Here is a 26071-nt window from a genome sequence, read left to right as displayed (position 1 = left end):
CGGGCAGGCATAAGGACTTACCTATACGTCCTTGCCTGCCCGCGGGCGGGGGGTCCGATCGGAACCCCCCCGGTGCCTGCGGCGGTCGGATTATCCTCAGGGGCAATCACAGATGAGGGGGAGGCCACTCATTTGTGGCTCCCCCCTCGCGACCGCTCCTGGCAAATTAAATGCTTCCTCGGCTTCTGTAATGTAAACAGAAGCGGAGGAAGTGATGTCATCTCTCCTCGAGCCGGTCTTTTCGTTCCGGCGCCGAGGAGAGAAGACATCAAGTAAGTTTGCACCAACACTACACTTTCAGTAGAACACGCAGGCACACTTTTCACCCCCCGATCACCCCCCTGTACCCCCTGTCACAGTGACACCAAAAGCAGGTTTTTTTTTTCTGATTATTGCATTGGTGTCAGTTTGTGACAGTTATAAGTGGTAGGGCAGTTAGGGTTAGCCCCCTTTAGGTCTAGGGTACCCCCCTAACTCCCCCTAATAAAGTTTTAACCCCGTGATCACCCCCCGTCGCCAGTGTCACTAAGCGATCGTTTTTCTGATCGCTGTATTAGTGTCACAGGTGACACTAGTTAGGGAGGTAAGTATATAGGTTCGCCGTCAGTGTTTTATAGCTACAGGGACCCCCATATACTACCTAATAAAGGTTTTAACCCCCTGATTGCCCATAGTTAACCCTTTCACTAGTGATCACCGTATAACTGTTACGGGTGATGCTGGTTAGTTAGTTTGTTTTTTATTGTTTTAAGGCACCCGCCGTTTATTACCTAATAAAGGTTTAGCCCCCTGATCGCCCGGCGGTGATATAAGTTAGGTTTTAGGGTCAGATAAGGTCTGCGTCGCCTCAGGCAGCGTCAGGTAAGTGCCAGTACCGCTAACACCCACGCACGCACCATACACCCCCCTTAGTGCTATAGTATCTGAACGGATTGATATCTGATCCGATCAGATCTATACTAGCATCCCCAGCAGTTTAGGGTTCCCAAAAATGCAGTGTTAGCGGTATCAGCCCAGATACCTGCTAGCACCTGCATTTTGCCCCTCGGCCCAGCCCAGCCCATTCCACCCAAGTGCAGTATCGATCGATCACTGACACTTACAAAACACTGAGCACACATAACTGCAGCGTTCGCAGAGTCAGGCCTGATCCCTGCAATCGCTAACAGTTTTTTGGTAGCGTTTTGATACAGTCGCTGACAGTCAGGAGCTTTTTTGCCTGTGAGTCTCACTAGTGTACCACTAAATTTAGAGCCCAAAATGGCTAATCGAAGGTACACTAGTGAATAGGCCTACACGTTTCTGAGCATGACAGATAGTGAAGAAGAAGTCACTCATCTGTCAGATTCAGGCTCAGAATACGATCTTGTAGAGGACAGCGGCTCCATGACAGATAGCTCTGACGACGGAGTTGTGGTCCCTGCCAAGGTCAGGCGTACCAGACCCCAAACTTCTTCTTGTGTCCTTGATGTGCAAGAACTGCAGGGCTCTCGTATGGAGCGCCGCTATTCCTTCTGGTGAACTGGCAAGCACCAGTACACCCTGGTCGTACATCCAGCACTGCAGTATCACGTGGTGACGTGGCGAGTCCCATAAGTGCAGTTCAAGCTGGCGAGGTGGCAAGCACAAGTAGTGTCCCATTGCCACCAAGAAGACAAACACAGGCCCGTCGTGCCCATAGTGCCCTTCCTGCTGCATTCGCCAATCCTAATTGGGAACCCACCACTTCTGCAGCACCCATACTTCCCCCATTCACTGGCCAACCCGGCATTCAGGTGGAAACAGTTGATTTTACGCCACTTGATTTTTATTCACTGTTTTTCACCGAAGATCTCTATAGATCTATTGTAGACCAAAGCAATTTATATTTACCAATTACGGTCTCCAAATTTAAGCTCTTTCTGGGCCTTTCCCTCAACATGGGCATAACTAAAAAGAGTGAGTTGCAGTCATATTGGTCCACTGACCCAATTCACCATATGCCCTTGTTCTCTGCCTCCATGACCAGGGCACGATACGAGCAGATCTCGTGTTTCATGCACTTCAACAACAATGAACTCTGTCGTCCTCGTGGAGACCCTGAATACGATCGGCTCTACAAAATTCGGCCCCTCGTAAACCACTTCAACCAACGTTTTGCAGACTTGTTTACTCCCCATCAAGTTGTCTGCGTTGATGAGTCCCTGATTAAATTTTCTGTCCACTTGTCATTCAAACAGTACCTTCCCAGCAAGCGTGCCAGATACGGGGTCAAGATGTATAAGCTCTGTGACAGGGCCACAGGCTATACATGTAGTTTTATGGTTTACAAGGGCAAAGATAGTCACGTAGAGCCGACAAACTGCCCTGACTACATAGCACTGGCAAGACTGTGTGGGACTTGGTGTCACTCTTATTCGGAAAAGGGTACCATTTATATGTGGACAGTTATTACACGAGCGTGCCACTTTTTAGTCACCTTTTTGATCATCAGATTGGAGCATGTGGCACCGTGCGATCTAATCGCCGGGGCTTTCCCAAGCGGCTTGTAGATTCCCGTCTTAGGCTGGGGGAGAGAGCCCGCTTGTGGTGTAATAATTTGCTTGCTATGAAGTGGAGGGACAATAAGAATGTTTTCGTTCTTACCTCCCTTCATGTAGACACGACGGTCCAAATTACTACGGCGACTGGTGTTGTGGAGAAACCCCTCTGTGTCCACGAATATAACCTTAACATGGGAGGGGTGGACCTCAACAACCAGTTGTTGGCGCCGTACCTAGTTGCCCGTAAGGCCAGACGCTGGTACAAAAAAGTGTCTGTATACTTATTTCAATTGGCTTTGCTGAACGCTCATGTGCTATACAGAGCTTCAGGACAGACTGGATCCTTCCTTAAATTCCAGGAAGAGATCGTCAGAGCCCTTCTGTATCCAGACAGTGCTCCACCTCACCTTCCCCAACCAAATGCTGTAAGCCGGCTGCATGAGAGGCATTTTCCTTATGTTCTCCCGAGTACCCCTACCCAACGAGCCCCCCAAAGAAAATGTTGTGTCTGCAGAAAGCGCGGATATAGGCGTGACACCCAGTATTATTGTCCCTCCTGTCCTGGCAATCCTGGTCTTTGCATTGGTGAATGTTTTGAGCGCTACCATACACTAGTTGAGTTTTAGCGTAGGGTACAGCATTGCACAGACTAGAACACACTTTCACAGGGTCTCCCAAGATGCCATCGCATTTTGAGAGACCCAAACCTGGAACCGGTTACAGTTATAAAGTTACAGTTATAAAAAAAAAAAAGTAAAAAAAAATAAAATACACAAAAAAAAATAAAATAAAAAAAACAAAAATAGTTGTCGTTTTATTGTTCTCTCTCTCTCTATTCTCTCTCTATTGCTCTGCTCTTTTTTACTGTATTCTATTCTGCAATGTTTTATTGTTGTTATGTTTTATCATGTTTGCTTTTCAGGTATGTAATTTTTTCCTAGTTTACTGTGTTTTATTGTTAACCATTTTTTTGTTTTCAGGTACGCCATTCAGCTGCAGCGCGGATTTATTTATCTTGACAGCAACAGCGTTTGCTCCCACGATACATAAAGCCGTGACTCCAGCGCTGTCGGAGGTGATTTCACCACCACAGTTACATACTTCAGCATATATGCCGAAGCGTGGGGGCAGCAGTGGGTGGAGGAGCGATTTGCTCCTACCTTTTGCGGGAGGATGCCCCCATGCTTCGGCATAGATATATTTTTTAGGCACAGGTTGCGTTAAATGTTTTATTTTTTACTATGTTTTTTTTGTATTTGCTTTGCTGGTATGGTAAGTCTTACTGTTATACTGTAATGTTATTTAGTTTTATTGTTAACCATCATTTGCTTAGCAGGTACGCCATTCAGTTGCAGCGCGGATTTATTTATCTTGACAGCAACAGCGCTTGCTCCCACGATACATAAAGCCGTGACTCCAGCGCTGTCGGAGGTGATTTCACCACCACAGTTACATACTTCAGCATATATGCCGAAGCGTGGGGGCAGCAGTGGGCGGAGGAGCGATTTGTTCCTACGTTTTGCAGGAGGATGCCCCCATGCTTCGGCATATATATATTTTAGGCACAGGTTGCGTTAAATGTTTTATTTTTTACTATTTTTTTTTGTATTTGCTTTGCAGCTGTGGTAAGTCTTACTGTTATACTGTAATATTACTTTGTTTTATTGTTAACCATCATGTGCTTAGCAGGTACGCCATTCAGTTTCAGTGCGGATTTATTCATCTTGACAGCAACAGCGTTTGCTCCCACGATACATAAAGCCGTGACTCCAGTGCTGTCAGAGGTGATTTCACCACCACAGTTACATACTTCAGCATATATGCCGAAGCGTGGGGGCAGCAGTGGGCGGAGGAGTGATTTGGAGGATGCCCCCATGCTTCGGCATATATAAAAGGTGCATATATGCATATATGCCCATCATTAGAAGTGGGTGGATGAAGGGAGGTATTCTAATGGTGGGCATACCCACCGATCAATCTCTTTTTTTCGTTCAGCCCACAGGCTGCATGAAAAAAAAGTTTACAATATATGCCCAACAAGGACCAGCAAGGTACTGGTATGTTGCTGGGCTTTAAGTGGTTATACCAGAATGATGCCTGCACGTTTAGGTATCTTGGTATCATTCTTTTCAGCCAGCGGTCAGCTTTCCTGTAAAAGCAATCCTAGCAGCTAATTAGCCTCTAGACTGCTTTTACAAGCAGTGGGAGGGTATGCCCCCCCCCCCACCGTCTTCCATGTTTTTCTCTGGCTCTCCTGTCCCAACAGGGAACCTGAGAATGCAGCCGTTGATTCGGCCAGCTGACCATAGAGCTGATCAGAGACCAGAATGGCTCCAATCATCTCTATGGCCTAAGAAACCTGAAGCTACGAGCATTTTATGACTTTGATTTCGCTGGATGTAAACAGCGCCATTGGGAAATTGGGAAAGCATTTTATCACACCGATCTTGGTGTGGTCAGATGCTTTGAGGGCAGAGAAGAGATCTAGGGTCTAATAGACCCCAATTTTTTCAAAAAAGAGTACCTGTCACTACCTATTGCTATCATAGGGGATATTTACATTCCCTGAGATAACAATAAAAATGCTAAAAAAAAAAAAAAAAAAAATGAAAGGAACAGTTTAAAAATAAGATGAAAAAGCAAAAAAAATAAGAAAGAAAAAAAAACAAAAAAAAAAACACCCCTGTCCCCCCCGCTCTCGTGCAAAGGCGAACGCAAGCGTCGGTCTGGTGTCAAATGTAAACAGCAATTGCACCATGCATGTGAGGTATCACCGCAAAGGTCAGATCGAGGGCAGTCATTTTAGCAGTAGAGATCCTCTGTAAATCTAAAGTGGTAACCTGTAAAGGCTTTTAAAAATGTATTTCGTTTGTTGCCACTGCACATTTGTGCGCAATTTTAAAGCATGTCGTGTTTGGTATCCATGTACTCGGCCTAAGATCATCTTTTTTATTTCATCAAACATTTGGGAAACATAGTGTGTTTTAGTGCATTAAAATTTAAAAAGTGTGTTTTTTCCCAAAAAAATACGTTTGAAAAATTGCTGCGCAAATACCGTGTGAAAAAAAAAAATGAAACACTCACCATTTTAATCTGTAGGGCCTTTGCTTTAAAAAAATATATAATGTTTGGGGGGTTCAAAGTAATTTTTTTGCAAAAAAAAATATTTTTTTTATGTAAACAAAAAGTGTCAGAAAGGGCTTTGTCTTCAAGTGGTTAGAAGAGTGGGTGATATAAGCTTCTAAATGTTGTGCATAAAATGCCAGGACAGTTCAAACCCCCCCAAATGACCCCATTTTGGAAAGTAGACACCCCAAGCTATTTGCTGAGAGGCATGTTGAGTCCATGGAATATTTATATTGTGACACAAGTTGCGGGAAAAAGACAAAATTTTTTTTTTTGCACAAAGTTTACACTAAATGATATGTTGCTCAAACATGCCATGGGAATATGTGAAATTACACCCCAAAATACATTCTGTTGCTTCTCCTGAGTTCGGGGATACCACATGTGTGACACTTTTTGGGAGCCTAGCTGCGTACGGGACCCCGAAAACCAAGCACCGCCTTCAAGCTTTCTAAGGGTGTAAACTTTTGATTTCACTCCTCGCTACCTATCACAGTTTTGAAGGCCATAAAATGCCCAGATGGCACAAACCCCCCCCCCAAATGACCCCATTTTTGAAAGTAGACACCCCAAGCTATTTGTTGAGATGCATGTTGAGTCCATGGAATATTTTATATTTTGCCACAAGTTGCGGGAAAGTGACAAACTTTTTTTTTTTGCACAAAGTTGTCACTAAATGATATATTTCTCAAACATGCCATGGGCATATGGGGAATTACACCCCAAAATACATTCTGCTGCTTCTGAGTATGGGGATACCACATGTGTGGGACTTTTTTGGGGCCTAGCTGCATACAGGGCCCCGAAAACCAATCACTGCCTTCATGATTTCTAAGGGTGTAAATTTTTGATTTCACTCCTCACTACCGATCACAGTTTCGTAGGCCATAAAATGCCAAGATAGCACAACTCCCCCCCAAATGACCCCATTTTGGAAAGTAGACACCCCAAGCTATTTGCTGAGAGGCATGGTGAGTATTTTGCAGCTCTCATTTGTTTTCGAAAATGAAGAAAGACAAGAAAAATTTTTTTTTTTTTCTTTTTTCAATTTTCAAAACTTTGTGACAAAAAGTGAGGTCTGCAAACTACTCGCCATACCTCTCAGCAAATAGCTTGGGGTGTCTACTTTCCAAAATGGGGTCATTTGGGGGGGGTTGTGCTATCTTGGCATTTTATGGCCTACGAAACTGTGATAGGTAGTGAGGAGTGAAATCAAAAATTTACACCCTTAGAAATCCTGAAGGCAGTGATTGGTTTTCAGGCCCCCAAAAAGTCCCACACATGTGGTATCCCCATACCCAGAAGCAGCAGAATATATTTTGGGGTGTAATTCCACATATGCCCATGGCATGTTTGAGAAATATATCATTTAGTGACAACTTTGTGCAAAAAAAAAAAAGTTTGTCACTTTCCCGCAACTTGTGGCAAAATATAAAATATTCCATGGACTCAACATGCCTCTCAACAAATAGCTTGGGGTGTCTACTTTCAAAAATGGGGTCATTTGGGAGGGGATTTGTGCCATCTGGGCATTTTATGGCCTTCAAAACTGTGATAGGTAGTGAGGAGTGAAATCAAAAGTTTACACCCTTAGAAATCCTAAAGGCGGTGCTTGGTTTTCGGGGCCCCGTACGTGGCTAGGCTCCCAAAAAGTCCCACACATGTGGTATCCCCGTACTCAGGAGAATCAGCAGAATGTATTTTGGGGTGAAATTCCACATATGCCCATGGCCTGTGTTGGCAATATATCATTTAGTGACAACTTTGTGCAAAAAAAAAAAAAAAAAGTTTGTAACTTTCCTGCAACTTGTGGCAAAATATAAAATATTCCATGGACTCAACATGCCTCTCAGCAAATAGCTTGGGGTGTCTACTTTCCAAAATGGGGTAATTTGGGGGGGTTTTGTGCCATCTTGGCATTTTATGGCCTTCAAAACTGTATTAGGTAGTGAGGAGTGAAATCAAAAATTTACACCCGTAGAAATCCTGAAGGCGGTGCTTGGTTTTCGAAGCCCCGTACGCGGCTAGGCTCTCAAAAAGTCCCCCACACATGTGGTATCCCCCTACTCAGGAGAAGCAGCAGAATGTATTTTGGGGTGTAATTCCACATATGCTCATGGCATGTTTGAGCAATATATCATTTAGTGACAACTTTGTGCAAGAAAAGAAAAAAAAAAAAAGTTTGTCATTTTCCCGCAACTCTTGTCAAAATATAAAATATTCCATGGACTCAACATGCCTCTCAGCAAATAGCTGGGGGGGGCCAATTTCCAAAATGGGGTCATGTGGGGGGGTTTTGTGCCATCTTGGCATTTTATGGCCTTCAAAACTGTGATAGGTAGTGAGGAGTGAAATCAAAAATGTACGCCCTTCAAAATCCTGAAGGTGGTGCTTGGTTTTCGGGGCCCCGTACACGGCTAGGCTCCCAAAAAGTCCCACACATGTGGTATCCCCATACTCACAAAATTGGAGTGTGTGGAATGGTAGTGATGCCCAATTCACAGCTTTTTGAGACTTACTGCCCACCAGATGAGTCTCCTGGAACACGCATACATGGGGATCATATGCATTAACAAATTGTAACACCACACTCTTTACAGGCAAGTTTAGCCCCCTTGTGTTCCAGGAGAGGATGTTAAAAAATTAGATTTCATTTCAACTACTTTTATTTGATATACAGTCATGTGAAATAGTAAGTAGAATCATTGGGATTGTTGACTTTTTCAACATATTTGAACAGGCAAACATTGGATCTTGATTCAATTAGTGCCTACATGTCAGGGCCTGGATCTGATTCTGAGACCTCTGTTGTGTAAAGTAGTAAATCTTCTTGCTGAGCCACCTGAGATGCTAGATAGCTCCTTGCCTAATTGCTCAGGCAACCTTGCCTTATGTCTTATTTCTCTTGAACCCTTTGCTCTTCCCATGAACTTGCATTTCCTGTTTGCCACATTATTGTGCTCTCTCCAGCAAAGAGACATGCCCCCTCCTGCAAATAGACACGCCTAAGCCAGCAAAGAGACATGCCCCCTCCAGCAAACAGACATGCCCAATCCAGTAAATAGACATGCCCCCTCCAGCAACGAGACATGCCCACTCCAGCAACGAGACATGCCCCCTCCAGCAAAGAGACATGCCCCCTCCTGCAAAGAGACATGCCCCCTCCAGCAAAAAAACATGCCCAATCCAGCAAAGAGACATGCCCCCTCCAGAAAATGGACTTGCCCCCTCCTGCAAAGAGACTTGCCCCCTCCAGCAAAGAGACATGCCTCCTCCAGCAAAGAGATATGCCTCATCCAGCAAAGAGACATGCCCAATCCAGGAAAGATACATGCCCAATCCAGCAAAGAGACATGTCCTCTCCAGCAAAGAGACATGCCCCATCCTGCAAAGAGACATGCCCCCTCCAGCAAAGAGACATGCCCAATCCAGCAAAGAGACATGCCCAATCCAGCAAAGAGACATGCCCCATCCAGCAAAGAGACATGCCCCTTCAGCAAAGAGACATGCCCCCTTCAGCAAAGAGACATGCCCTCTCCAGGGAATAAACATGCCCCCTCCTGCAAATAGACATGTCCCCTCCAGCAAAGAGACATGCCTCCTCCAGCAAAGAGATATGCCTCATGCAGCGAAGAGGCATGCCCAATCCACCAAAGAGACATGCCCAATCCAGCAAAGAGACATGCCCAATCCAGCAAAGAGACATGCCCCCTCCAGCAAAGAGACATGCCCAATCCAGCAAAGAGACATGCCCCCTCCAGCAAAGAGACATGCCCCCTTCAGCAAAAAAACAAGCCCAATCCAGCAAAGAGACATGCCCCCTCCAGAAAATAGACATGCCCCCTCCTGCAAAGAGACTTGCCCTCTCCAGCAAAGAGCCATGTCCCCTCCTGCTAAGAGACATGCCCCTCCAGCAAAGAGACATACCCCCTCCTGCAAAGAGACATGCCCCCTCCTGAAAAGAGATATGCCCCCTCCAGCAAAAAAAATGCCCAAACCAGCAAAGAGACATGCCCCCTACAGAAAATAGACATGCCGCCTCCTGCAAAGAGACTTGCCCTCTCCAGCAAAGAGCCATGCCCCCTCCTGCTAAGAGACATGCCCCCTCCTGCTAAGAGACATGCCCAATCCAGCAAAGAGACGTGCCCAATCCAGTAAAGAGACATGCCTCCTCCAGGAAATAAACATGCCCTCTCCTGCAAAGAGACATGTCTCCTCCAGCAAAGAGACACGCCTCATCCAGCAAAGAGACAAGCCCAATCCAGCAAAGACACATGCCCCCTCCAGCAAAGAGACATGCCCCCTCCAGCAAGAGACATGCTCAATCCAGCAAAGAGACATGCCCTCTTCAGCAAATAAACATGCCCCGTCCTGCAAAGAGACATGCCCCCTCCAGCAAAGAGACATGCCCAATCCAGCAAAGAGACATGCCCCCTCCTGTAAAGAGACATGCCCCCTCCTGCAAAAAGACATGCCCCCTCCAGCAAAGAAACATCCCCCCTCCTGCAAAGAGACATGCCCCCTCCATAAAAGAGACATGCCCCCTCCAGAAAAGAGACATGCTCCCATTCAGTGCTGCAGTGACGGCAGGTGCTCCTGCTATTGAAGCCTGTGCTGTTCCAGGAATGGGAGAGCTGCTCCACCCCCTGCCCTGCTCAGCTACCCAGCCCTGCCCCTCTCCCCAGCAGTACAACTTGTCAGACATGCCCCCTCCTGCTAAGAGACATGCCCCCTCCTGCTAAGAGACATGCCCACATCCAGCAAAGAGACATGCTCAATCCAGCAAGAGACATGCCTCCTCCAAGAAATAAACATGCCCCCTCCTGCAAAGAGACATGTCCCCTCCAGCAAAGAGACATGCCTCCTCCAGCAAAGATATATGCCTCATCCAGGAAATAAACATGCCCCCTCCCGCAAAGAGACATGCCTCCTCCAGCAAAGAGATATGCCTCATCCAGCAAAGAGACATGCCCAATCCAGCAAAGACACATGCTCCCTCCAGCAAAGAGACATGCCCCCTCCAGCAAAGAGACATGTCCATTCCAGCAAAGAGACATGCCCCCTCCAGCAAAGAGACATGCCCCCTCCTGCAAAGAGACATGCCCCCTCCAGCAAAAAGACATGCCCCCTCCTGCAAAGAGACATGCCCCCTTCATAAAAGAGACATGCCCCCTCCAGAAAAGAGACATGCCCCCTCCAGGAAAGAGACATGCCCCCATTCAGTGCTGCAGTGATGGCGGGTGCTCCTGCTATTGAAGCCTGTGCTGTTCCAGGACCGGGAGAGCTGCTGCTCCACCCCCTGCCCTGCTCCGCTACCCAGCCCTGCCCCTCTCCCCAGCAGTACAACTTGTCAGACATGCCCCCTCCTGCTAAGAGACATGCCCCCTCCTGCTAAGAGACATGCCCAATCCAGCAAAGAGACATGCTCAATCCAGCAACAGACATGCCTCCTCCAGGAAATAAACATGCCCCCTCCTGCAAAGAGACATGTCCCCTCCAGCAAAGAGACATGCCTCCTGCAGCAAAGAGATATGCCTCATCCAGGAAATAAACATGCCCCCTCCCGCAAAGAGACATGCCTCCTCCAGCAAAGACATATGCCTCATCCAACAAAGAGACATGCCCAATCCAGCAAAGACACATGCTCCCTCCAGCAAAGAGACATGCCCCCTCCAGCAAAGAGACATGCCCAATCCAGCAAAGAGACATGCCCCCTCCAGCAAAGAGATATGCCTCATCCAGGAAATAAACATGCCCCCTCCCGCAAAGAGACATGCCTCCTCCAGCAAAGACATATGCCTCATCCAGCAAAGAGACATGCCCAATCCAGCAAAGACACATGCTCCCTCTAGCAAAGAGACATGCCCCCTCCAGCAAAGAGACATGCCCAATCCAGCAAAGAGACATGCCCCCTCCAGCAAAGAGACATGCCCCCTCCAGCAAAGAGACATTCCCCCTCCTGCAAAGAGACATGCCCCCTCCAGCAAAAGGACTTGCCCCCTCCTGCAAAGAGACATGCCCCCTTCTGCAAAGAGACATGCCCCCTCCTGCAAAGAGACATGCCCCCTTCATAAAAGAGACATGCCCCCTCCAGAAAAGAGACATGCCCCCTTCAGAAAAGAGACATGCCCCCATTCAGCGCTGCAGTGATGGCGGGTGCTCCTGCTATTGAAGCCTGTGCTGTTCCAGGACCGGGAGAGCTGCTCCACCCCCTGCCCTGCTCCGCTACCCAGCCCTGCCCCGCTCCCCAGCAGTACAACTTGTACTGCTAGGGAGTGGAGCGGGCGGGGCTGGGGAGCGGAGTGGAGCATGATGCAAGGATGATACTGCATGCTAGAGGGAGGGCGCCCCTGTTGCCGCCCCTCTTAAAGTGCTGCCTGGGTCCCGCGGACCCACCGGGACCCATGGTAGGGCTGGCCCTGGGTGGGAGTCTCTCTACTGTGATAGCTACTGGTCTCAGAGCCTGACCAAGACACTGCAAATAAATGTGATATAGATGAACAAATTACACATATGTTCTAAGCTAACAAAATATAGATTTATTATATAAAAAAAGAAAGTTCACCCCTACATTTACCAGCACTTAAAATCTATCAAATTAGAATTGGGAGTTCCAGATTACATGCAAGTGATTAGAACCTCTTTTCAGGTATGCACCTGTCTTATTTGTTTATGATGCTAAGATCAATAGTGCTCTCTCTCTGAGGCCTTCAGAGGAAAGGCTATGGATGCCTATACGTCTGACAAGAGACTTTAAAAAGGTCACCATATGATTTCAAATAAGTCATTCCACTGTAATGCCCTGTACACACGGTCGGACATTGATCGGACATTCCGACAACAAAATGCATGGATTTTTTCAGACGGATGTTGGCTCAAACTTGTCTTGCATACACATGGTCACACAAAGTTGTTGGAAAATCTGATCGTTCTGAACGCGGTGGCGTAAAACACGTACGTCGGGACTATAAACGGGGCAGTAGCCAATAGCTTTTGTCTCTTAATTTATTCTGAGCATGCGTGGCACTTTGTGCGTCGGATTTGTGTACACACGATCGGAATTTCCGACAACGGATTTTGTTGTCGGAAAATTTTATAGCAAGCTCTCAAACTTTGTGTGATGGAGCCCACACACGGTCGGAATTTCCAACAACAAGGTCCTATCACACATTTTCCGTCGGAAAATACGACCGCGTGTACAGGGCATGAGTTTGCATCATTTCAACCTGCATGGAAGGTGTGTTAATAAAATCCTTGCTGTCCAAAACAAATAAAAAAAATAGAGTAAGACTGTAATTTTCCATTGGAAAGACCAGGCTCTTCTGTAACAATTTGCTTAAGATGGATCAATCAAAGATAGAATTGTTTGGTCACAGTAACATGTTTGCCACAAACCAAAAACGATATTTCAGGAGAAGAATCTCATAACAACTGTGAAGCATATTGATGAGAATGTTATGATTTGGGATTCCGTGATGCTTCAGGACCAGTGCACATTCATTGATTTAACTATAAATTCTGCAATGTAGCAAAGGGTGATAGATGTGAGGCCACCTGTCCAAAAGCTGAAGTTGAACCAGAAATTTGTTTTTCAACATGATAATGATGCAAAGCACACTAGCAAATCCACAAGGAATAGCTCAAAAAAGGAAACATGGAGTGTCCTAGTCAAAGCCCTGTTTGACTACCATAAACATTATGTAGGGGATTTTGAAATGGGCAGTTCATTTAAGGAAACCCACAAATATCTTGCAACTAAAGGAATTTTGGTTGTAGGAGTGATCAAAAATGTCACAGACTGATGGGCAGTTACAAATCACCTGCAAGAATGATTTTTTCGTATGGGGACAATATTGGCTTTTGATGCTAAGGATGTATTTACTTTTTTCACAGTACACCATTACATCTATTGACAGTTTGGATGGATACAGTAAATGATTGAAAAGGCACATTTTTCTTGTGTTCTTGTTCAAGTATATCTACTATCTGTAGTCATTGTTGAACACGTTGAAAAAGTTAACAATTTCCAAGGGGTGCACATAATTTTTCACATGACTGTAGATCGAGAATGGAGGTCATATTGTTTGTTAGTAACAATCCACTTCCTACCCTCCTAGCATATACACATACTGTACATACTTGAATTCTTGGAGCTTGCCTTTGTATTTAATTGGCAAAAACTCACAGCACCTTTGCTGGTGGAGAGAATGGAACAGTAGGCTATCAACTGCAAAATGTAACCCTGGCTAATGGCCTACAGTGTTTTTACCAATGATGGTGACCCAGGGATGCCTGCTGCAATTTAAGCTGTCCCAAAGACATCAATATTATCTTGTTGACAGGAATCAGAGTTTTTACATCTGTCTGGAATTTCAATAACAAGATTCACATCAAGCTTCATTCATACTGAATTTTTATTTTACATTAGGAACAATGCAGCAAGAAGAATAAGGCTTTGTTCCACAAAGTAAGAAACTGGATACTCTGCTGGGGAAACCTCTCCATTGAAGTCCCGAAGGGACATAAAAAGCAATTGAATGATATGTTTTCATCAGAGTTCAGTTTATGAAATATCAGTGTGTGTACATTTAGAAGCAGAAATGTAATAACAGTAAGTGAGCAAGCAGAGTTTAGGATTTGCCTGTTGTCATGGAGAGTTGTTCTGTTAAAAAAAATGCACTTGGGAATTGGACTATTCATGTCTATTTTTATTGTAAGGATTTCACTTAAAGGCAATTGTTGGTGCTCTGGAGCAGATCCTCAGATCTTCATGTAGCTAAGTCGGTAAATAAGCGATAAATGCAGCATTAAAACCCTGAAGGGAGAACATGAGAATAGATTCATGTAAAACTTTGCCTTATTAACTTTTTTTTTAACTTTCTGTACTCTGTATCCCCTTTTATTTCTTCAAGCAATGCAGATTTTACAACTGAACTGTGTAATGATTTGTTGGTTAACTGTTAATTTACTCTGTTTTTAATGTTGTATGAAAATGTACCTTTGTATTTATCTAACAGAAAGTTCCAGAAGTCCCAAACTATTCTGCAGCCTACAAGAAATGCCATTCCCAGTTTACGGACACAGCAGATTATAGAAGGCATGGTAGAAACACCTGGCAAGATGAAAGTGGCATGTATGCGAATAGTCACATGAAGCGACTGGTGTTCACACCAACCTGCCTTATAACACCACACCTGTGAAGATAGCATGATACACAACATGACCATCCATCTGTTCTCCATTTTCTCATATTTTACTGAAAATAATCCTAAAACATTTTTTTATGAATGAAGAAACTAATCTGCAAAATGAAGTGAAATTACACATTTTAGTAACCTTTATTCTGCAGCAGGATCTCTTGATCACATTCCCATCGTGGTCAATATGTCAGCATGAGTTTTTTTATATTTATTTGTAGAATCCAAAAGACTCTCTGTGCCCTATGCAAATCTGTATTGTTTTTTGAATAGTTTGGAGAACATTGTCTATACAATAAACTGATTCAGTGTAATAAACTTCAGACATTTGTGTAATTCGTTTTTTTAATACATTTTTCTGAGTGTAATGTAATAAGTGTTATCAAGTAAAAAAATATAACTGAGGTTTGTAGTGGTCATATTATGAGAGCTGTGAATTGTTGACATTTTACTCTTAAATGTCACTGAGCCAGTATTACAAGAAACCTTTACTGACATAAACATGTAGCTACCATTGCGGACTTGTGATTCTGAAGATGCTTGCTATTTAATGTAAACTCTCTGGCTTCAACAGTGTTCGTTACTGATCTAGAACAGGTATCCAGATTACTCCTGACTTTACTCTGACTTTCCAGATATGCATATTTGCTTAGGTTCATTGTTCAAGTTGCAATCAAACCACTGGGACAACAGAACCATGATACTAGCAAAATAGCAATCAAACCACTGGGACAACAAAACAACCAGGATACTAGCAAAATAGCAATCAAACCACTGAGACAACAAAATAACCGGGATACTAGCAAAATAGCAATCAAACCACTTGGACAACATAACAACCGGGATACTAGCTATATAGCAATCAAACCACTTGGACAACATAACAACCAGGATACTAGCAAAATAGCAATCAAACCACTTGGACAACATAACAACCGGGATACTAGCTATATAGCAATCAAACCACTTGGACAACATAACAACCAGGATACTAGCAAAATAGCAATCAAACCACTTGGACAACATAACCAGGCTACTAGCATTTTTAGACAGAGGTAATCAATGGCAGCTTCCATAGCACTCTTAAATGTTTTAGTCTTTAGAACTTAGGATTGTATATGAGGTATATGAACAAATGGCCTTGTACACTTCTCACACTGTGCACATCTAGCATCTGTTTTCTAGCACCTGTATATAGAGATGTATTTAGCAGCAGTGAATGTTCCACTGAGGACCCAGCATGGGGTAAACATGACTTAAAAGAACTCTAACATTAGGTGCTGCCTTATGGTCTCCTTTATGGAACCAAATGATCCCTCTAAAGATTCCATAAAATATGAATTTGTATCATAATGGCTGGAGGACCGCCAGTATGTAAACTGCTCGCCATGCTGATATTGTGCCATATAACATTCAAGAAGGAGGCCCTAATAATGGAGCATCCTTTAAAATTTTGAGTCCATGTTGGGGGGGGGTGTAAGTGTAGGGGTTGGTGTAAGGGGGAGGCCTATAGAAAACCTTTACTGAGAGAAATACATAGACTGTTATTGCTAACCTTTTTCTGAAAATGCTTCCTGTCTCTAGCTTCAATATATCCCAATACATTTAGGATGAAACTAAACATTAAACATTAAACAGTTTCTTAAATTGTTAAAAGTACTTCCAGGAGGTCAATTTTCTTTAACCATCCCATGTTGGACCTTATTAATTTGGAAGAGTGAATCTCTTACATCTCTCCTGTAGAGCTTTCATAGTAGTAAGAGTCCATGGACACTGGCTTAAAAATTGCAGCTTTTTCAGGAGTTTTTTGTTCTGCCTGTAGAAGCAGCTCAATGCTATCCTATGTGTCCATGCTCATTAGGGCGATTACAGGCATATTTTGAGCTCATTGTTTAGAAGCAGGAAAAAAAAAACCTTCTGGCTTGCCTTTCTGATTGGAGCTTTCTGGCAGAAAACTCGTCTACACTGTGTACAAAAACACTCTATATGAGCGTTTTTTTTCTGCCAAGGGAACTAACATTTTTTAAGCCCAGTGTGCATAGAGCCTAACGAGCAGGCTGTAGCATTTTGGGAGACTATCATATCTGAATGGGGAGGTTGTTTGTTTCAAATGCTTTCTATCTGTTGTGCCAGGCTGGTAATTTTGTCCAAACTGTGTTTTCCTTTGTATTTTATTTTAAGCAAAATAAAAAAAAGTGCAATTGCTGGATGTGAGGGAAGTAGATTGGACAAATTACCTGTGGGGCTCCCCTTGCACTGCAAGGGTTGAATGCTTATTTTGTCTAAGGAGCATATAAAAAGCAATAGTACTTATCTTATTCCTCATTCTCCCAGGCTTCCAGCTGCACAACTGGTCTTCCAAAACCACTTCTCCCTGCCTCTCTGTCAGTCACAGGCATTTTGACATAATCACGTACAATGCAGAAACAATAATCCTGCATTATAGGTGAGAACGACAAAGACCCACCCACAACCCAGAAAGTAAAAGCGGAAAGAAGCACCAGTACTAACATTTAAATGTCATGGTGCTGGGGAGCCCCACTGCAAGCGTAACAATTTTCCCAAGTGATTGGTGGTAATAGGGGATTCTATAATCAGGACTGATAGAATAATTTGTCGCCAGGATCGCCTCAACCGAATGGTTTGCTGTCTCCCTAGTGCCAGGGTTCGGCATTTGGTGGACCGGGATGATAAATTACTGGGAGGGGCTGGGCATTACCCAGCTGTCTTGGTCCACGTTGGAACCAATGACATAATATATGGAAGGTGGAGGCTCCTTAAGAACCAATTTAAAGAACTAGGCTGTAAGTTGATGGGAAGTACCTCCAAGGTGATATTCTCTGAAATATTGCCTGTGCCATACGCAACACAGGAAAGGCAGGGGGTGATTAGAGAGCTGAATGCATGGCTAAAGACCTGGTGTAAGGAGGAGGGGTTTGGGTTTTTAGAGCACTGGGCTGACTTTTTATTGGGGTGCAACCTATATGCTAAAGATGGTTTGCACCTAAATGGAAGAGGGTCTACTGTGCTGGGGGAGAGGTTTATGGGAAGGCTGGAGGAGTATTTAAACTAGGATTGTGGGGGGAGGGTGAATTTGATTATAATGGGGCAGACAGGTCAGACAGGGGTCAGCCCCTATTGGTGGGTGAAATGGGGAAAGATGGGGGGAGGGCTATGGCAGATGATATGAAGGCTCCTATGTTACAATCAACCATTTGAAGCGATACTATTTGTACTAAAAAAAAAAAATATGCAACCTATGTTTGAAAAATGTAATCATGAATTAAAGTGTTTGTTCACCAATGCCAGAAGTCTGCCAAGCAAAATAGGTGAGTTGAAAGCTCTGGTGCATGAGGAGAACTATGATCTAATTGGTATTGCTGAATCTTGGCTTCATTCTTCTCATGACTGGGCTATTAATATTCCTGGCTCTGGTCTCTTTTGGAAAGCCAGGGTAAAATGGTGGGGTGGTGTTGTCTGTCTCTATGTGAAAAGTGATCTCAAAGAAAGTGTGAAAGAGGACCTAGTTAATGGAGAGTGTGAGTCTGAAGCATTATGGGTGGAACTGTACATGGGTGTACGTACTACAAAGGTTGTCATTGGAGTTTGTTATAGACCTCCCAGTGTTAGTGAGGAGGTGGAGACTCAGCTCCATGCACAGATGGAAAGGGCTGCAAGGGCTGGGACAGTGATAATAATGGGGGTTTTAACTACCTGGAAATTGACTGGAGTAATGGCACTGCTGGGACAGTTAAAGGGCAAAAATTTATAAACCTATTACAAGACAATTTTTTGGTCCAGTTTATTGAGGCCCCGACTAGAAATGACGCTCTGATGGACCTGGTAATCTCAAACCATGCAGAGCTTATTACCAATATTTATATAAAAGAACATCTGGGTAGCAGTGACCATAACATGATTTCATTTAATGTTAGCTGTAAGCAACAAACACATACGGGTAAGATAAAAACACCTAACTTTAAGAGAGCAATTTTCCAAGGATAAGGGACGCTCTCCAGGACTTAGACTGGAAGGGAACATTGGCATCAATGGACACAGAACAGAAATGGGAATTCTTCAAAGTGACTGTATGCAAACTCAAGGCAAAGTATATTCCCATGGGCAATACGTTTAAGGGCTAAAAATAAAACCTATGTGGCTCACGGCCAATGTTGAAATGGCTATAAATAATAAAAAAAGAGCTTTTACAAAATATAAAAATGAAGGAACACTATCATCGTTTAAATGTTACAAAGAATATAACAGAATATGTAAAAAGGAAATCAACTATGGAAAAACTCAAATTGAACGACAGATTGCAAAAGTGGTGACTGGGGACAAAGAGAAGTCAAAATTGATTACATGCTTTCTTCAGTTCTGTGTATACAAAGGAGCATGGGGGAGCTCATGTCCAGAATGGGGGTGGTAGTGACACAGCCCCAAATGATCCACAATGGCTCAAAAGTGATATGGTCCAGAAATATTTAGACAGAATAAGGGTGGATAAAGCACCTGGACTAGATGGCATCCACCCACGGATCCTAAAAGAATTGAGCTCTGTTATTTCAAGGCCATTGTTTCTAATATTTAGGGACTCGTTAATGACTGGAATGGTACCACTGGATTGGCGCAGGGCCAATGTGGTGCCCATATTTCAAAAGGGATCAAAGTCTTTACCAAGTAAATACAGACCTGTTAGGTTTTTTTTTCTATAGAAGATACTGGAGAGTTTAATAAAAGACCACATAGACGAGTTCTTGCTGGAAAAAAATATTTTAAGCAACAGACAGCATGGATTCATGAAAGACAAGTTGTCAAACAAACCTGATTTCTTTTTATGAGGAGGTAAGTAAAACCTTGGACAGAGGGGTGGCTGTGGACGTGGTATACCTGGATTTTGCAAAAGCATTTGACACAGTTCCCTACACACGGCTCATGTGTAAGGTAAAGTCTACAGGCTTGGAAAGATCAATTTGTAAATGGATAGAAAACTGGCTAAAAGACAGAATTCAGAGAGTAGTGGTTAATGACTCTTACTCTGAATGGTCTAAGGTTATCAGTGGTGTACCCCAAGGTTCAGTGCTAGGACCCTTACTTTTTAATAACTTTATAAATGATATAGGGTCTGGGATTAAAAGTAAAATTTCTGTCTTTGCAGATGACACTAAGTTATGCAGTGGAATAATGTCCTTACAGGATGTCTCCAATTTACAAGTCGACCTCAATGCACTGTCTAATTCGGCAACTAAGTGGCAAATGAGGTTTAATGTTGATAAATGTAAAGTTATGTGTCACAGATCAGCTGTGGAGCTGATCTGTGTCTCACCTTTACTGCTGTAGGCCGGCTGGCACCTGTTGTTTCCACCATCTTGTGTTCAGCTCTGCTGCACTCTGCAGCTATGGGTGTCGCTGGCTCCACTTGTTGCTTAATATATGATTCCTTCCTACTACTTCCTGTCCAGCCCCTCATGTGTTTCTCTATTTAAATCCCTTCTGACCAGCTACTGGTTGCTTGAGCAACATTTGTTTCTGAAGCTCCCTTTGTGTAACCTGCCTTAACCTGACCTCTCGTGAACTGATCTCTTGTGTACCGACTCGGCTTGTTCTGATTACGTTGTCTGCAGCTCGTCCTGACCTTGGCTCGCTATCCAGCTCTCCTTTGTTTCATCCATCCCTCCATCCTTGTTTGACAGTGTCTTCTGGTACTTCCCTAGCGAGCAGGGTGAACCCGGGGGTTGTGACCTGGGGTCAGCACGCAGCTAAGCCCAAACCCTCGTGAGGGGGTCCCTGGCAGAATACCGGCTGGCTCTTAGACTCCACGCCCTGGGGGATCCCGTGTCACCTGCTCGCCTGTGGGCTCACTGTAAGTAGTACCGTGACATTATGCACTTGAGGGGGTAAGAATATGCATGCATCATACATACTGGGGGGGTGCAACTGGGGGAATCACAGTGGTGGAGAAGGATCTGGGGGTTTTGGTAAATCATAAGCTCATAAATAGCATGCAATGTCAAGCTGCAGTTTCCAAAGCGAGCATAGTTCTTTCTTGTATTAAGAGTGGTATGGACTCCAGAGAAAGAGATATAATTTTGCCCCTGTACAAATCACTAGTAAGCCCTCATCTGGAATATGCAGTTCAGTTTTAGTCACCAGTTCTCAAAAAGGATATCGGAGAACTGGAGAAAGTGCAGAGAAGGACAACCAAACTGATAAGAGGCATGAAGGAGCTCAGCTATGAGGAAAGATGAGAGGAACTGAATCTATTCCCTCTTGAGAAGAGATTAAGGGGGGATATGATCAACATGTACAAATACATAAGTGGTCCATATAGTGAACTTGGTGTTAAGTTATTCACTTTAGGGTCATCACAGAGGACAAGGGGGCACTCTTTACGTCTAGTGGAAAAAAGATTTAATCTCCAAATACGGAAAGGTTTCTTCACAGTAGGAGCTGTGAAAATTGTGGAATAGACTCCTCCAGAGGTGGTTCTGGGAAGCTCAGTAGATTGCTTTAAAAAAGGCCTGGATTCTTTCCTAAATGTACATAATATAAAGTTGATCCAGGGAAAATCAGGAAGGAATTTTTTCCCCTGCTGTACCAAATTGGTGCATGCTTTGCTGGGTTTTTTCGCCTCCCTCTGGATCAACTGTGGGTGAAGGATTGTGTATATGGGATTGTATTTTGTTTTTGGTCGAACTAGATGGACTTGTGTCTTTTTTCAACCTGACTAACTATGTAACTATGTAAGTGTTCAGCTTTAAACATATTGTATGAGGGGGTGTAAAAGTTTACGCACTTTTTTTATATTTAACCCCTTCAGATCCGCGCTCCAGTCGAATGACGGCAACAGCGCAGGTCTACTTTGACGGGAGACCGTCAATAGACGTCCCCCCTTCGCACGCTCCCCACGCGCGTGCGCTGTGATCACCGAGTCAATGAGACTTTGGTGATCACAGATCGGATCCCGGCCCATTACCACGTGATCAGCTGTCATCCATCGACAGCTGATCACATGATGTAAACAGAAGATCAGTAATCAGCTCAGTGCAAGGGACATCGGTCCCCAAGAGGAAGAGGCAAAGTCGCCTCATCTGTGCCCACCAATAACGCCTGCCAGTGCCACCTGCCAGTGCCCACCAGTGCCCACCAGTGCCGCCTATTAGTGCCCATCAGTGCCCATCAATGCAGCCTATCAGTGCCCATCAGTGCAGTCTCATCAGCGTACATTAATGAGGGGGAAAATTACCTGTTTCCAAAATGAATTAACAAAATAAAAAACGGTTTTGTATTTTGTTTTTAAAAATTCGGTCTTTTTAAATTTTTTTAACAAAAAATAAAAAACCCAGAGGTGATCAAATACCACCAAAAGAAAGCTGTATTTGTGGGGAAAAAAATGATAAAAATTTCATTTGGGTAGAGTGCTGTATGACCGCGCAACTGTCGTTCAAAGAGTGACAGCGCTAAAAGCTGAAAATTGGTCTGGGCAGGAGGGGGGTTTAGGTGCCCAGTAAGCAAATGGTTAACAGAGTTAAAAAAGTGTGGAACTTTTTAAAGAACCCTCGTATATCTGAAATGTATATGCTATGCATCAAATATGTTTTGAGCTACAGAGGTAAGCATAATACAAATTATCCCTCTCTGTAATTGCCACAGACATGAAAAAAAAATCATATTTCCAGTAAAAAAGAAGACTTATACAAAGTTGTGGTAAAACAAATATGAGGTTGCTGTAGGACAGTGTTTTTCTTTTCAAGTTCCAGGATTTCCTAATCATGCAGGTTTTCAGGATTTATCATCAGCTTAGTGAAATGATATCAACTCGAATATGTCATGTGAGGAGAGCTGTGTAAGACTCATACAGACTGAATCAAAACTGTATCTAGCACGCACAGAGGGGGACGTTCTCTGCAGATGTTTACACACTGGTCACATGCTTTCATTTTATGGTCGAAAAAAAAGAACTGTTTGTGTTCCTCATAGCAATCAATAGTACTTATTAATGCGTTTACAAACCTGCACTACACAAATTGCTTTTTTAAAATCCACTAGACATATTTATAGCCATAAAATGAAGCCACAGTATTCTAATGTGTCAATAATTTCTGAATTCTCATTTTTAAATAAATTCCCTATCACAATAGTTTTTTGTATTAGCAAGAGTTTTTTTTCTTGCTGTCCCTCTTTGGACTCAAATTACTCTGTCCCCTTTTCTTCAAGAGTAATACCGCGTACACACGAGCGGACTTTACGGCAGGCTTTGTCTGGTGGACTTTTCAACGGACTTTACGAATGAACGGACTTGCCTACACACGATCAACCAAAGTCCTACGGATTCGTACGTGATGACGTACGACCGGACTAAAACAAGGAAGTTCATAGCCAGTAGCCAATAGCTGCCCTAGCGTCGGTTTTTGTCTGTCGGACTAGCATACAGACGAGCAAACTTTTCGACCGGACTCGAGACCGTCGGAAAGATTTGAAACATGTTTCATTTCTAGGTCCGTCGAACTTTTGGGGAAAAAAAGTCAGCTGGAGCCCACACACGATCAAATTGTCCGAAGGACTCCAAGTATCTCCTAAAGTCCGGTTGTGTGGTTGTGTGTACGCGGCATAAGACTTGAAAATTACAAATCATTAGCCTTTTTACCTGTTGTGGAGCTAGTTTACTCTCCACAAACAACCAGTCAAATGTTGTGATATCTTTTTTTTAATTGCACTAGAATTTGAGTGGTATTTTTGTTTTTTCAAAACTAGACACTTCATGCCCTATTACTATGTTTTTGTAGCGTCTGTGGCATACCTGCACAAGGTGTATGCAAAGCTCATCCCATATTTAGGGTATAACATAAAACAAGACCAGAGTCCACAGATCCCACCCTCAAACCGCCTCCCCCCCTCCTCTTACAGAATCTGGGGTTTCTTCTCCCCACTGGCTGTAATATTTGATTTTGCCCATACAGCCACATCGTTCATTCACAGAGATCTGTGAATGGAAAAAACTACCACCTTGGCAGAGGAACTGTAGTTCTTAATGGAACACCTTGGCAGAGAAACTCTAGTACCTAATGGAGCACAAGTGCAGTAATGTCACTGCACTTGTAATCCAATACCTCTTCCAGCCCCTTAAGCCAGCCATAGATGGAATGCTTTTCTTTCCTGCAACCAGGGGTTGCAGGAAAGAAAATCGCTTGACTCCCCCATCAACACATAAAGTGTTGATGGGGGAATTCCTCCTGTGGAGCCATTATGTTCTCGGGGCAGTAAGCAGTAAGGGGGGAAGGGTCGGCAAGCAGTTGAGGAATTAACCCGTATCCAGAAATGACGGACCTTAGGACCGGTCCACCACATATAAAGAGCAGAGCCCACTTGATCACAACCTCTAAAGCAGGAGGGTGACGAGCCCAGGAACATTTTAGAGAGGCGTTCAGGTACTAAGTACCACCTTGCAAACACCTTATACCCTGCCTCAATCAAGGCAACATTGTTGGAAAGCATTTCTGTTATTCATGTCTAAGCTGCTGCTGATCAGCTTATAGTCAAAGGTGTGCTCGCTGCAGCAATAGACAAAACGCTCAAGATGGAAGGACAGAGAAGTTAAGAGGAAATGGCAGAAATCCTATCCATAATCTAGAAAGAGTGCACGTGTGAGTATAATGATTGGGGGTCACTGAACCAAAAGTGGGTTTCTGTGGTAAACCCAATGAAGCTTATGAAGCACAGGGATAAATGTTAAATTCTGGATATGGAGAGACACCAGTTGTTTCAGAGGGTTCTCATTTGATAACGGCCTAGCTAGAAACCTGGTTGCCTATAGTACTGTAGTTTCTGACCAGGTTAAGAAAAGAAACACAAAAAACTGTGGATCTCCGATAATCCAGTTACCATGGGGGAAAACAAAGGGGTCTATAATGCTGAATATCAGTCTAAAAACTGAAGAGACTGGGGGTGATAGTGAGATGGATGATTGCTCTTTTTTAGAGAGTAGAGAAGTGTTTGAATAGGCAGGTGGACCGTTCTGCCCAAGCTCCTGCCCTTACTTTGTGCATTGGTCCAAATAATTTGGTGGATGGGGGATTATGGTGTTGGGGTTGTTTTTCAGGGGTTGTGCTTGGCCCCTTAGTTCCAGTGAGGGGAACTCTTAAAGCGTCAGCATACCAAGACATTTTGGACAATTTCATGCTCCCAACATTGTGGGAACAGTTTGGGGATGGCCCCTTTCTGTTCCAACATGACTGCACACCAGTGCACAAAGCAAGGTCCATAGAGACATGGATGAGCAAGTTTGGGGTGGAGGAGCTTGACTGGCCTGCACCTCAACCCGATAGAACACCTTTGGGAGGAATTTGAGCAAATACTGCGAGCCAGGCCTTCTTGTTCACATCAGTGCCTGACCTCACAAATGCGCTTCTGTAGTCAGGCATTCCCATAGACACACTCCTAAACCTTTTGGACAGTCTTCCCAGAAGAATTGAAGCTGTTATAGCTGCAAAAGGTGGACCAACTCAATATTGAACCCTACGGACTAAGAATGGGATGGCATTAAAGTTCATGTGCGTGTAAAGACAGGCATCCCAATACTTTTGGTATTATAGTGTATATATGAACCCTTGTACAGTATGTAGCAATAACTCACGGTGGAGCTGTTGGTTTATTATTGGGCCTGTTCTCTATTCTCTTCACCACTCTTAAATTGTTCAATCCCCTTGACACAGCTGTAGTGCAGTGTTGTAATGATATTAGTACCAACTTTAACCCACAATATACACTTATATTTATATTTACCTCTACCTGGGTGCTTGTAGCTCCACCTGCAGGAGAAATAACAACACTGCACACAAACTTCTGTAATAACCAAGATAACTTCTTTGTTTGAATAAATGATATATTTATATAAAGAATTATTACAGTGACTACACTATCACACCAACGTAGTGCAACAGTATAGTAGACAATTATGACAATCTTGGTAACAAACACAAATATACCTAAATATATATATATCTGTCCCAGGGAGCTCCCCCTGCTCTAGACCGTAAAGTCACTACCCTTTGTAACTATATGCAGGGCCCTGCAATAAAAGAGATAGTCTTGATGTCTTCAATCTTCGCTAGCTACAAATTTGTAATTGTAATCCACAGAGGGTTCTTCTTGGGCGGTGCGCAGTGTAAGGTAATACACTAAGACAAATATAATCCAGAAGATTGATTAAGTGTTCTTATACGAAGA

At 43.8% G+C, this 26071-nt stretch overlaps 1 protein-coding gene across 1 annotated transcript in view; it reads left to right on the top strand.

Annotated features, from left to right (window-relative positions):
* The window catches only part of CFAP95 (cilia and flagella associated protein 95), a 52372-nt gene extending 37204 nt beyond the window's left edge, over nucleotides 1-15168 (top strand). Inside the window, exon 6 of the mRNA XM_073634598.1 lies at nucleotides 14666-15168. Coding sequence (XP_073490699.1) covers nucleotides 14666-14848 — 183 coding nt within the window. The 3' untranslated portion in view covers nucleotides 14849-15168. The remainder of the gene's footprint in view (nucleotides 1-14665) is intronic.
* Nucleotides 15169-26071: the final 10903 nt, after the last annotated feature.

The sequence above is a fragment of the Aquarana catesbeiana genome, linkage group LG01 (genome assembly GCF_042186555.1).
Source record: "Aquarana catesbeiana isolate 2022-GZ linkage group LG01, ASM4218655v1, whole genome shotgun sequence".
In the NCBI taxonomy this organism is placed as follows: domain Eukaryota; kingdom Metazoa; phylum Chordata; class Amphibia; order Anura; family Ranidae; genus Aquarana; species Aquarana catesbeiana.
The sequence above is the reverse complement of the archived record's forward strand: the minus strand, read 5'-3'. Positions and strand labels throughout refer to the sequence as shown.